Source organism: Muscardinus avellanarius, assembly GCF_963383645.1.
Source record: "Muscardinus avellanarius genome assembly, chromosome: 1".
NCBI lineage: Eukaryota > Metazoa > Chordata > Mammalia > Rodentia > Gliridae > Muscardinus > Muscardinus avellanarius.
In genome coordinates this window covers 102,465,980-102,478,958 of record NC_137786.1, presented here as the reverse complement: position 1 = coordinate 102,478,958, position 12,979 = coordinate 102,465,980, and the positions used below count along the sequence as shown (strand labels likewise).

Genomic DNA, 12,979 nt, shown 5'->3' with positions numbered 1-12,979 from the left:
CTGGGCAGACGTGAGATGGCCTCCTCCGCAGGGACCCACGGCAGATGGAGCGGATGCCTCCCCATAACCAGTAGCCAAAGGTCAATAAAATGCCATAACCATGGGAGCCTGCCTTTGTCACTCATGCCCAACTGCCTTCCCGATCTGAGCCGGAGCCACCCTTTCAGATCAGTTCAGGAGCGGAAAAGCGGCCCGCCAGCTCTGAGAGGCTAGGCACGCCCTGAGGCTCCTGCCTCCAGCGTCCACGCTGCGCTGCGGGTGCTAACCACTCCTCAGGAGGTGGCGCTGCCTGCACCGAGCCCACTAGGGTTTCCAGGATTCCACCTGCAGGCTGAGGGCCCTGCGCACGTGCAGTAGGTGCCTCCGCCCTCCGGAGGCGGGGTCTCGCTCAGCCAATGAGAGCTCGGGGGCGGGGGATAGGGAAGCTTCCAGAGGCCGACGGGGCGGGAGGAGGAAGTTATAAAGAGGGTTTAGGCGTGCCTCGGGCAGAGCCATGCAGTCCAAACGGGAGTGTGAAGTAAGTAACCTGCGAGCTGGGGCCCCGACGAGCTCCGCCTGCTCCGGGGTGGGCGCAAGGGAACCCAAAGCCACGGCCGAGGTGGGGCAGGCTCAGCGACTTGCCGTCCCAACCTGCCTTTTCTCTCAGCAATGGTGCGAAAGGGTGAATCCAGAGAACAAGGCGGCCCTGGAGGCGTGGGTCAGAGAGACGGGCATCCGCCTGGTGCAGGTGAACGGGCAGAGGAAGTATGGAGGGCCACCCCCAGGTATGCGCCCCAGCCCGCGCCGCCCCGACGGCGCCGGCCCTCTGGGGGGAGGGCCTGCCGAGGCGCCGCGGTCTGAGCCCGAGCGTCCCGGGCGCGCAGCCCCGAGCAGAGGAGGAAATGTGTTCAGAGCTTCCCACTCACCCGCCCCGTCGAGGAGGGGAGCCAGCCCTAGGCGCGCTTGCTCCAGCCACGCTCGCTCTTAGTTGTCACCTGGTTGCGCCAACCCCGGGCGGAATTCGCGTTCCACTCGTGCACGTTCGGTCACTTCGCCCCCTCCCGCGCTGGGGCCTTGGGTTCGAAGTTGGAACCGCCCCGGCGGGTGACAGCGCCCTCCGTCCTCTTCCCCAGGTTGGGTGGGCAGCCCGCCGCCGGCCGGGTCGGAGGTGTTTATCGGACGGCTGCCCCAGGACGTGTATGAGCACCAGCTGATCCCACTATTCCAGCGCGTGGGCCGCCTCTACGAGTTCCGCCTCATGATGACCTTCAGCGGCCTCAACCGCGGCTTTGCCTACGCTCGCTACAGCTCGCGGCGCGGCGCCCAGGCCGCCATTGCCACGCTGCACAACCACCCGCTGCGGCCCTCGTGCCAGCTGCTGGTGTGCCGCAGCACGGAGAAGTGCGAGCTCAGCGTGGACGGGCTGCCGCCGGGTGTGAGCCGCCGTGCGCTCCTACTCGCGCTGCAGCCGCTGGGGCCCGGCCTGCAGGAGGCGCTGCTGCTGCCCAGCCCCGGGCCGGCGCCCGCGCAGATCGCGCTGCTCAAGTTCAGCTCACACCGTGCCGCTGCCATGGCCAAAAAGGCCCTGGTGGAAGGTAGGGATGGAGGCCGAGGGGAGGCGGCTGGTCGGGGCCAAGCGCGCCAACTGGCAGCTTCGCAGTTAGAGGCCCCAAATCTTAGGGTCAAGCATGCCCTGAGTTTGCCAGGCACTATTTGCTTTTTATTTCCAGTAGTGCTGCAGCTACCACTTCCCCAAACACTTCCCATGCATTGTCTCCAGACAAAGGAACATTGTTCAATGAGAAAAAATGACTTGCCTTAGGGAATGCAACCGAGCCTACTTCTAGAACTTGCTTTTTCAGACTGTAGCCCTGGGCATTTGGTACTTAACTCGATAATATTGACTTGTAGTAGATAGGAGGTAGATAGAACCTGCAGAGATGCAGTTCTTGAACCCCCTTTTGAAGCCAGAAGTTTGACTTGCCTGTGGTTACACCACCAGGGAATGGGGAGGAGACATTAAACACTCCAGAGGCCCAGTGCTTAGACCTGCTGTCTCTTGCCTTTTCCCTGCAGGGCAGTCCCGCCTCTGTGGAGAGCAGGTGGCTGTGGAGTGGCTCAAGCCAGATCTCAAGCAGCGGCTCCGCCAGCAGCTCATGGGTCCCTCACTGCAGTGCCTACAGTCAGATAGCAGCCAACTGTCCCTAGCCAGGGACAAGCTAGGGTTCCAAGGGGCTCGGGCTGCCCTGCAGCTGCTGTGCCAACGAATGAAGCTGGGCTGTCCAGTGTTCCTCACCAAGTGTCTGGGCACAGGACCTGCTGGCTGGCACCACTTCTGGTACCAAGTGGTGATCCCTGGGCATCCAGTGCCCTTCAGTGGTCTTATCTGGGTGGTGCTGACCCCAGATGGGCAGGATGGGCATGAGGTGGCCAAGGATGCTGTGTCTGCACGGCTACTGGAGGCACTGAGTGGGTCTGGGACCAGCCTCTTGTGGTCTGCTGGGATGGAGGGAGGTATCATGGTTAAGCAGTGACCCCTTCTCCACAGGCGGCCTGTATCAGTCCTTGGCCCAGCAGGCCTGGGCAACCACTGTGTGATCCCAAAAGGGGGCGTGACACAGGCCCTGCCCCAGGCCTGGAACAGCTAGCTACCTGGGGACTGCTCAGGCTTGGTTTAAGTTGTGCTGAGGGACCTTGCCCTCCTCCTGTCTGACCTGACCCTGCATTCTTCCGTGGCCTTTCCCTATGTGACATACATCATGCCCTCTCCTGTATCCCCCCCCCCAGCCCCAAAGCTTAGCATGAATCGTTACTTCTCTTTTGTTTTTATTTGGGGAACTGGCTGAGTCAGAGGGTCGAATTCTTCCCTCCCTACCCACCATCTGTCATTCTGGTTTGGGTTTATGTATAGTTTTGAGCTTTTTCTATGCTGGTTGTATTTATATTAAACCCCTGGTTAGTATACACATGTTTGTTTGTGTTGTCTTGCCACTGTCAGGTTTGGCTTACTCTGGTAGAGCCAGCTGCTGCTACAGAACAAGTACTTGCCCACTTAAGTGCCCTGCAGCCTGGGCCGAGGTATAACTTATGCTGTGTAATAGTATATTACAAATTCATATCTTGGGGCTGGGGATAGTTCAGTAGGTTCAATCCCCAGAACCAAAAAATAATTTACAAACTAATAGCCTCTCCAGGGATCCCAGAAAGCAAGTCCACTGTCCTGACATTCCATTCATCCCATCAGTCACTGTCATCAGTACTGTCCTCTTCCTCTGGAGCCTTGGGATCATCCTCTCCCTCTTCCCTCAGCCCCGAGAAGAAGTCATCAGTGCTCCAAGCCTTACTGCTCAGTGCGCGCAGTGGCCCTCCCTTTTTCTTGCGTCGACGGTAGTCATCCACCACCACAGCACGCAGCTGGGCCATGTCCCAAAACTTGAGGCGCTGATCATGACCACTACTAGCCAGGAAGCGACCACAGTGGGAGAGGGCCAGCTCCTCCACAGGCTCCCCAGCATGCTGGCCCACTCTGCCCACCACTCGGTTTGGCAGGATATTCACAGCCCTGGACAGGGAAAGAACAGTGTTGAGTACTGGCTAGCTGGGCTTGCCTTTCCTGTTCCCATGGGGTCTCCTGGCCTCCCTCACCTGATGACTCCATCCGTGGAACCAGTGCACAGCAGACTCTCAGTGACTGGAACCATGCAGTCAATAGACTCAGCTCTTAGTGCAAAGCGGTCACTTGTGGCCCCAAAACCATTCCAGTTGAAGAGGTAGATGGTACCTTCACTAGAGCCACAGGCCACCTTCTTTCCATACTATAGCAAAATAAGACAGACCATGTATACGGAGCTACCTCAGACTAAGCCCCTAGAACTCTCACCCCATCCCATCATACCCAGCTGTACTTTCATGAGGGTGACAGAGGTCAGGTCTCCAGACTGAGGTTCTGAGAGCAGCTCAAACCAGCGTCGCTTGATGTTGAAGACACCAAGGCAGCCATCCCCACTAGAGAGCAGAGCAGCAGGCTTAGCTGGAAACTCCTTTTAGAGAAAATTCATGTGGGGAAAGGAGGGCTAGGGAGGCAGATTTGAGGTTTTACCTGGCTGTCAGCAGCAACTTTTTGGCTGGGTCCAAAGCCATGTCAGCAATATATTCCTCATGCTGCCGCATATCCATTACGGGGCCCTCTTTCCGCTGGTCCCAGAGCCGAACACCACCTGTGTCATCCCCAGTAGCCAGAATGTTCTCATCCACCAGCAGCACACTATTGATGGGGGCACTGGAAATACAAATGAAAAACTTGGCGTTGTTTTTGTTTGTGTGCAATACTGGGGATTGAACCCAGGGACATTCTACCTCTCAGCGACACCCCCCAGTCCTATTTTAATATTCAAACAGGGTCTGGCTAGGTTCATCAGTCTTGCTTCTTGCTAAGACTGTCCTTGAACCTGCAATCTTCCTGTCTCAGCCTCCCAAATACTGAGATTACAAGCGTGAACCATCATGCCCGGCTTGGAGCACCTGTGCCCTAGTAGGGACCTCTTGGTCCTAACCCTCTCCTCCATGCACACATACACAACGGCTCTTCTTACCCATGAGCTTTGGAAATGCGTCTTTCCAGGCGGCCCTGCTCCACATCTAGAACATGGATGGCTTTGTCCTTGGAGACAGTAACAAGCTCTGGGGGAAACGATGCGCATGTCACGTGCTGCTCACTGCCTGCTTTTCACCACAATACTGGCTGACTTCCCCAATACTCACTGTGCCCATCTTCAGAGAAGACCACAGCTCGGCAGGCTTTGAGGTGGTGACCCGAGGACCAGAGCTCCTTGGTTTCCCCCTCTTGGCAAGAGTAAGAGAAGCTGGGGAGAAGGGAGGGAGGGTGAATGACCTCAGACTACACCTGGGATACAGAGTACAGAGAGCAACTAGGTCGATCAATCTTCCCATCTATCTAGGCATTCTTGCTTGCATACCTATAAGCCCAGAGAAGCTTACCCTCTATTTCTTCTCCATCCTCAGCGAGCTTCAAATGTTAGGTCTTATTTCAATACACATAAATTCAAACATATTTGCACAGGACTTCTTTGTGACTTAACCCCACTCTGCCCCATTTAACTACCCTTCCAAAAAAGTGGATATGAGCCGGGTGTGGTGGCGCACTCTTGTAATCCTAGCATTTGGGAAGCTGAGACAGGAAGATTGTGGTTTGTGGCCAGCCTCAACTACTTAGCGAGGCCCTTTGCAACTCAGTAAAGACCCTGTTTCCAAATAAAGAATAAAAAGTAGGGCTGGGGGTATAGTTCGGAGGTAGAATGCCCCTGGGTTCCACCCTCAGTACCACAAAAATAAATGAATTAAAAATTAAATTAAAAATAGGACTGGGATGCAGCTTAGAGTTAGAATGCCCTTGTGTTCCATCTCTAGTACCACAAAATAAAATTAAAAAGTGGGTATGGACCACTGTGGAGGCCCAGGAATACTTGTTAAACCAATGACAAAAGGCAAGCCCAGGCGGGCATAGTGGCGCACACTTGTAACCCCAGCATTTGGAAGGCTGAGACAGGAGGGTCGCAGATTCGCAATCAGCCTCAGCTACTTAAGCCCTTTGCAACTCAGCCCCTGTTCAAAATAAAGAATAAAAAGCAGGGCTGAAGGTGTAGCTCAGAGGTAGAATGTCCCTGGGTTCAATCCCCAGTACTGCAAGGAAAAAAAAAAAAAAAAAGACAAGCTCAGAAGCTAAAAGGGTAGAAATGAGGGCACATAGTCTCCATTTCTCCAGGAGCAAGAGAAAGCCACAATTACAGCATGTTGTGGCCAATGTCACAGTGCTGAGAGAGGCATGATCAAAATGGAGGCAGAGAAGCCAGGCATGGTGGCGCACACTTGTAATCCCAGCACTTGTATGGCTGAGACAGGTTTACTGTTGGAAGACAGCCTCAGCAACTTAGGCCCTCTGCAATCTAGTGAGACCCTGTTTAAAGAATAGCCGGGCGTGGTGGTACACGCTTGTAATCCCAGCATTTGGGAGGCTGAGACAGGAGGATCGTGGTTCGTGGACAGTCTTAGCTACTTAGTGAGGCCCTCTACAACTCAGTGAGACCCTGTTTCAAAATAAAAAATAAAAAATTGGGCAAGGGGTGTAGCTCGGAGGCCACATGCCTCTGGGTTCCATCCCCAGACCTGAAAACAAAATAAAATAAAAAATAAAGAATAAAATTAGGGCTGGTGGTGTAGCTCAGAGGTAGAATGCCGCAGGGCTCAATCTCCAGTACTACAAAATAAAAGAGACCCAGGCATGATGGCGCACGCTTGTAATCCCCGTGCTTGGGAGGCTGAGTCAGGAGGATCACGCAGGTTCGAAACCAGCCTCAGCTACTTAGTGAGGCTCTCGGCAACTTAGTGAGACCCTGTTTCCAAATAAAATATAAAAAATGGGTCATGGGAGTATAGCCCGGAGGTAGAAAGCCTCTGGGTTCCACCCCCAATCCCACCAAAAATAATAATAATAATAAAGAGGCAGAGAAGAGAGTTCTAGCCTATAAACTCAGCTTTGAAACAAGTATTTGTTCACAGAATAAACCTAGTGCCTGCCTCACAACAAATCCTCAAAAAGACCCAAATGCACAAATACTTAATTGCCAATGAGTTCCAGATGGACAAAACAGTTTGCTCATTCTCTGTCCCAGTGACTAGCAAAAAGAAGTTAGTCAAATGCCGGGCGTGGTGGTTCACGCTTGTAATCCCCGTGCTTGGGAGGCGGAGACAAGAGGATCGCGCAGGTTCGAAGCCAGCCGCGCGCTGGCTTAGGAGACCCTGTTTCCAAAAATGAAAATGTAAAAATAGGTCTGGGAGTGTAGCCCCGAGGTAGAAGGGTTTCCAGGAACCCCAGTACCACCAAAAAAAAAAAAAAAAAAGTTAGTCAAAGACTGAATGAATGAGAGGCTGAGACAGGAGGATCATAGGTTCAAGAACAGCCTCAGCAAGTAGACTCATCAACCTAGTGAGATCCTGTTTCAAAATAAGAAATAAAATTAGACTAGGAGTGTAGCTTGAAGGTAGAATGCCTCTGGGTTCAATCCCTAGTACCACACACACACACGCACGCACAAAAAGATTAAAGCCGGGCACGGTGGTGCATGCTTGTAATCCCAGCATTTGGAAGGCTGAGACCAGAGGATCATGGTTTGAGGACAGCCTCAGCTACTTAGGCCCTCTGCAACTCAGTGAGACCCTGTTTCAAAATAAAGAATAAAAACTAGGGCTGGGATGCAGCTCGGAGGTAGATGCCCCTGGGTTCCATCCCCAGTATTGAAAAAAGAAAAAATGGAAAAAAAAATATATAAATACTTAAGAAAGGAGAAGAGTATCCTGCAGGACTATGAATGCAGCTCAGTGCTGGAATGTGTGTATCCTATGTGAGGCCGTGGGCTGCATACCCATAAACACATACACACATGCTAAGCTAATTATGACATGTGGGTTGGACCATGAACAATACCACTTCACTTAGAGCAGGGGGCTGACCAGGCAGATGGTCCATGCCCCTTCTAGGGCAGAGATAATGAGCATTGGAGTGGCAGGGGAGTAGTATGGCTAAATCTGGAAAGAAAGAAAGATTGGGCTTGAGCTCACATATGCCAAGCAGAAGTCTAACTTTAATCCTAGAGGGATGAGTCAGGCCCACCGAAGGCAGTGGCTGAGAGTGAACAGAAGAACCTAAGGACAAAATGAAGTGACAGGGTTTGAGGAATGGGAAGAAAGGTGGAGGTCTAGATGCTGCCCAAGTATCTGGCACTATAAGTAAAGATAGTAGTAGCCGGGCGTGGTGGCGCACACTTGTAATCCCAGTACTTGGGAAGCTGAGACAGAAGGATCACAGGTGTGGTTCCAGCCTCAGCAGCTTAGTGAGGCTCTCCGCAACTTAGTGAGACCCTATTTCCAAATAAAATATAAAAAATATAGGTCTGGGGCTACAGGCCAGAAGTAGAAAGCCCCTGGATTCCATCCCCAGTACCACCAAAAATAAATAAAGACAATAGTAGAACAGAACCTTTATTTATTGGACTGCAGGGGCTATCCTGAACATCTGTACTCTCTGAAAGAAAGGTGTTATTCTCATTTTCAGAAATGAAAATATGAGCCAGACATGGTGGTGCACACTTACAATCCCAGTACTTGGGAGGCTGAGACAGGTTGGAAGCCAACCTCCTCAACTTAGCAAGGCCCTAAACAACTTAGTAAGACCCTGTTTCCAAATAAGAAATAAAATCTGGCTGAAAGTGTAACTTGGAGGTAAAATGTCTCTGGGTTCAATCCCCGTTTCCAAGAAAAATGAATATACTCCTGGAAGTTAACCTGCCAGAGCAATTGCAACTAATAAGGGGTTGAAGCTTAAATTCATTAAGTAAATTTCATAGTACAACTCTCCTGTTTATAATTAGTGTCTTTCCACTGTTTCCAACCTACAACTCTTATTCAAAATCAAACATGCATTGAACCAAGAACTAGAGGGAGGAAATAAAATGAAAAAGAGCTTATAGATTATAATCCAGACCAATGTTTTTCACATTCCTGTCATAATACATTTGTAAAATTTGAATTGCAATCAATATTTTTTTCCTTTTTCTTTGGTACTGTGGATTGAATTCAGGAGCATTCTACCTCCAAGCTATACCTCTAAACCGGTTTATTTTTATTTTCTATTTATTTATTTTTGTGGAGGGATGCTGGGGATTGAACCCTAGAGGCATTGTACCTTCGAGCTACACCCCAGCCCAATTACTTATTTGGAAACAGGGTCTCGCTAGGTTGATGACAGTTTCACTACTTGCTGAGGCTGTCCTTGAACCTGCAATCCTCCTGTATCAGACTCCCAAATACTGGGATTACAGGTGTGTGCCACTACACTTGGTTCTTATTTATTTTGAAACAAGGACTTGCTGAATTGCTGAGGCTTCAAACCTGAGATCCTCCTATCTCAGCCTTTGGAGTACTGAGATTACAGACATGAGCCACAGTGTCTGGCTTGCAATCAGCATTTTGTGTGTATACTTGATAAACCAGGGTACATTATGCATACTATAAAAGGTATTTTTATTGTGGGGCAAGGCCAAAAAAGTTTGAAAAACATTTTTTTTTTTTTGGTGGTACTGGGGTTCCTAGAAGCCCTTCTACCTCCGGGATATACTCCCAGACCTATTTTTACATTTTTTATTTGGAAACAGGGTCTCCTAAGCCAGCGCGCGCAGCTGGCTTCGAACCTGCCCGATCCTCCTGTCTCTGCCTCCCAAGCACGGGGATTACAAGCGTGCGCCACCACGCCTGGCTGAAAAACATTTCTTTAATGAAGCAGACAAGCATTCAAATAATTACATAGCAAAGGTATGGTTACAAACCTTTATAAAGGTTGTAAGGGCATCTGGTACAATGGTTCCTGTTGTCACAGCAGCATCTAAAGTACCTAATTTATGCCAGGCATGGTGGCACACGCTTGTAATCCCAGCATTTGGGAGGCTGAGACCTGAGGCTCACGGTTCATGTACAGCCTCAGCTACTTAGTGAGGCCCTCTGCAACTCAGTGAGAGCTTTTCAAAATAAAGAATAAAAAAAAAAAAATGGGCAGGGAAGCCAGGCGTGGTGGCGCAAGCTTGCAATCCCAGCATTCGGGAAGCTGTGACCGGAGAATCGCGGTTCGCGGAACAGCCTCAGCTACTTAGTGAGGCCCTCTGCAACTCAGTGAGACCTGGTTTCAAAAGAAAGAATAAAAAATAGGGCAGGGATGTATCTCAGAGGTCATATGCCCCTGAATTCCATCCCCAGGCCTGCAAAAAAAAAAAAAAAACAATGGGCAGGGGGTGTAGCTCGGAGGTAGATGCCCCTGGGTTCCATCCCCAGACCCACACACACACAAGAAAAACATAAAGTACCTAATTCAGTTTGAAGTATGTAGGAAGAGGGGGAGAGATACCGAGAACTCAGAGATTGCAAGTAAAGTGGAGGGGAAAACAACTGCAAAAGAACGGAGGCTTCATAATAAAAAGGTGAGGATGAAAGAACACAGAAAGCAAAAGGAAGGGCAGGCAAAGGGCAGGTGGAAAGGGCCTTGAAAGCCAAATTAAGGATTTTGTTCTAAATCCTACAAGCAAGAGACTGAGATAGGAGGACCACAGGTTCAAAGCCAGCCCCAGCAACTTAGAAAGACACTGTTTCAAAATTTGGAAAAGGACTGAGGGAGCTAAGTGTGGTAGCCCACATGTAATCCCAGTACTTGGGAGGCTGAGATAGAAGGATTGCAGGTTTGAGAACAGTCTCAACAATTAGTGAGACTCTCATCAACCTAGTGAGACCCTGTTTCCAAATAAAAATAAAATAGGAATGGAAATGTAGCTTAGAAATAGAATGCCCCTGGATTCAATCCCCAGTGTCACAGAAAAAAAGGGGAATTTGGGGGTATGCCTTGAAGGAATAATACCCCTATGTTCAATGTAAATAATGATAATAGAATAATAACAAATTCTAAAAGCAGACTCAATTTATTGGATGAGGGTTTTTGTTGTTTTGTGGTACTCAGGATTGAACCCAGGGGCATTCTACCTCCAGCTATACCACCAGCCCTTTTTATTTTTTGTATGTATTTATGTATGTACAATGTACGTACATACACTGGAGATTGAACCCAGGGCATTCCATCTCCTAGCCAACCTTATAACCCTTTTTTATTTATTTTTTTAAATAGTCTCCCTATGTTACTGAGCTGTCTTGAAACCTGGGATCCTCCAGTCTCAGTCTCCAAAGTACTGAGATTACAGGCTTGCACAACCAGCAAAAGGTTCAATTAAAGAGGCCTGCTGAGCCGTCTCAGACACAACATAATCGGTGGGGAATCATGGGGCCTCAGACGCCTTTTTCTGCTGCGGGCTCTGGGCATAGTCACATCTCAGTTACTTTGCCCTCTTCTCAGTTATTTCAATAGGTTTGCGTGGGGGGGGGGATTTTTTTGCGGCATTAGGGATTGAACCCAAGGGCATTCTACCTCCGAGCAACACCCTCAGTCCTATTTTATTTTTATTTGGAAACCAGGTCTCGCTAGGTTAATGAGAAGCTCACTATTTGCTGAGGCTGTCCTCGAACCTGTGATCCTCTTGTTTCAGCCTCTCAAATACTAGGATTGCAAGCGTGCGCCACCACGCCCGGCTGAGGTTAAAAGTTAATGCACGAATCACATCGTATGAGTCTTGAAAACTGTCTCTCCTGAAACATTCTCTCCTCCCTCTCCATTCCCGGGGAGGTTCGACACCAAGCGACCACCGGTCCTCCATGCCACTAGCCCAGCACCTCACTCACACAAATACGTCTCCATCCACGTCCCCTGCAGCCAGCAGGTCCCGGGTCGGATGCAACGCCAGGCCACTGGCCGGCGCTTCCAGCACTATGTCTTCCGGGGTGTCCCGGATCCGGGCCGGGGCTTCCAGGGAGTCGGGGTCCTCCTCGTCGCTGCCATCCTCTGCAGGCCTCTCCTCACACGTGCTGTCCATGCTCGGGAGGGTTCGGAACCGCGCGGCTGACTGGGGGCAGCACCCAACCGGCCACACCGCAGGAAGTGGCCGAGACACCACTTCCGCGTCGGGTGGGGCGGGGCCGGAAGTGCGTGAGAGCGCGGGGAGGGCGCAGAGCCACGCCCCCGGGCGCCCCGCCCTTCCCTCCCCCTCATCCTGACAGATGGTCACTCCCCCGGAGCCCTGCATACACTTGGGGTGGGAGAGAAGGTCAGAAGCCAGTCATTTGTGGTTTGGCGAAACCCAAGACCAGGGCAAGCTGCAGCTAAGGCGCGCAGGAAGAAGTAAAAGCCTCGCACAGAGGACAGGAGGGTCTCGGAAGGGAGGCAGCCGGCACACGGGCTCAGCGCGGTTCACGCCCGTTTTCCTGACGATATGGCCCCACTGTCGTGCTTTGCGATCGTTCGTACAGCTTATAACCTCAGACCCTCAGCGAGCCACACCAGCCGTGTCCAAAGCTAATAGGGACTGCTCAACAGGAAAATGGGCCAATGGGCAGACAGCAGATGTAGGCTCCGATGACAGAAGCGCTCGGTATAGTGGAGCAGATAAAGAACAGGTGCCGCTGCGGCTAAAGAGAACCTGCTCACATCTCAGTGATACTAAGCCTTTTTTTTTTTTTTTTTTTTTTTTTGCATACTGGTGATCAAACCCAGGGGCATTCTACCTCCAAGCTACACCCTCCCCAGCCTTTTCTTTTTCTTTCTTTTTTTTTTTTTTTTTTTTTTGGCACTAGAGATGGAACCCAGAAACCTTCTACCTCTTAGCTACAACCCCAGCCCTATTTTTATTCTTTAATTTGAAACAGGGTCTCGCTAAGTTGTGGGGTATCCTAAGTAGCTGAGGCTGGCCGCAAACCTGTGATCGTCCTCTTAGCCTCCCAAAGTACTGGTATTTCAAGCGTGTGCCACCACACCAGCTCTATTTTATATTATTTCTTTTGAAACAGGGTTTCACAAATTGCGGAGGACCTAAGTAGCGACCCCCTTTCTCAGTCTCCCAAGTACTGAGACTACAAACATGCACCACCACACCAGCTGATGCCAAGCCTTCTAAGACATATGCTAATGCCCCATGCGCTAAAGAAGAGGTGAAAGTAACTGGACATTGTAGCATTCGCCTGAAATTCCAGTACTTGCGAGGCTGAAACAGTTCACAAGGATCACAAGTTCAAAGCAACTTTATGAGAACCTATTTCAAAATAAAAAAGGCTAGGAGTATAGTTCAGTGGTAGAGTACCCCTGGGTGTGATCCCCTAAAACACCACACACACAAAAAAAGGTGAAAGAACAAGGTTAGACTTCAGAGTCCACAAATGTTCCTTTTTTACCCATAGAAGAGTCCTGGTCACTCAGCCACCAGAAAGCCTGATCAATAAGGTATAGCAGTACTTGCAGAAAGTGAAGGATTTGGGTTTTTATTTTTTCGGGGGTGGGGGGGCA

At 50.5% G+C, this 12,979-nt stretch overlaps 2 protein-coding genes across 2 annotated transcripts; one reads left to right on the top strand and one right to left on the bottom strand.

The window, feature by feature from the left end:
- Nucleotides 1-493: 493 nt before the first annotated feature.
- On the top strand, nucleotides 494-2,513 carry DND1 (DND microRNA-mediated repression inhibitor 1; the record flags this gene model as incomplete). Its single annotated transcript, XM_080713493.1, has 4 exons — nucleotides 494-517; nucleotides 647-764; nucleotides 1,113-1,574; nucleotides 2,056-2,513. The coding sequence occupies 4 exons, from the start codon at nucleotides 494-496 to the stop codon at nucleotides 2,511-2,513; spliced, it is 1,062 nt and encodes a 353-aa protein (XP_080569619.1).
- A 706-nt stretch (nucleotides 2,514-3,219) lies between these two features.
- Nucleotides 3,220-11,516, bottom strand: WDR55 (WD repeat domain 55; the record flags this gene model as incomplete). Its single annotated transcript, XM_080713479.1, has 7 exons — nucleotides 3,220-3,541; nucleotides 3,625-3,794; nucleotides 3,885-3,984; nucleotides 4,079-4,258; nucleotides 4,572-4,659; nucleotides 4,741-4,841; nucleotides 11,326-11,516. 7 exons carry the CDS (start codon nucleotides 11,514-11,516, stop codon nucleotides 3,220-3,222), a joined length of 1,152 nt encoding a protein of 383 aa, XP_080569605.1.
- Nucleotides 11,517-12,979: the final 1,463 nt, after the last annotated feature.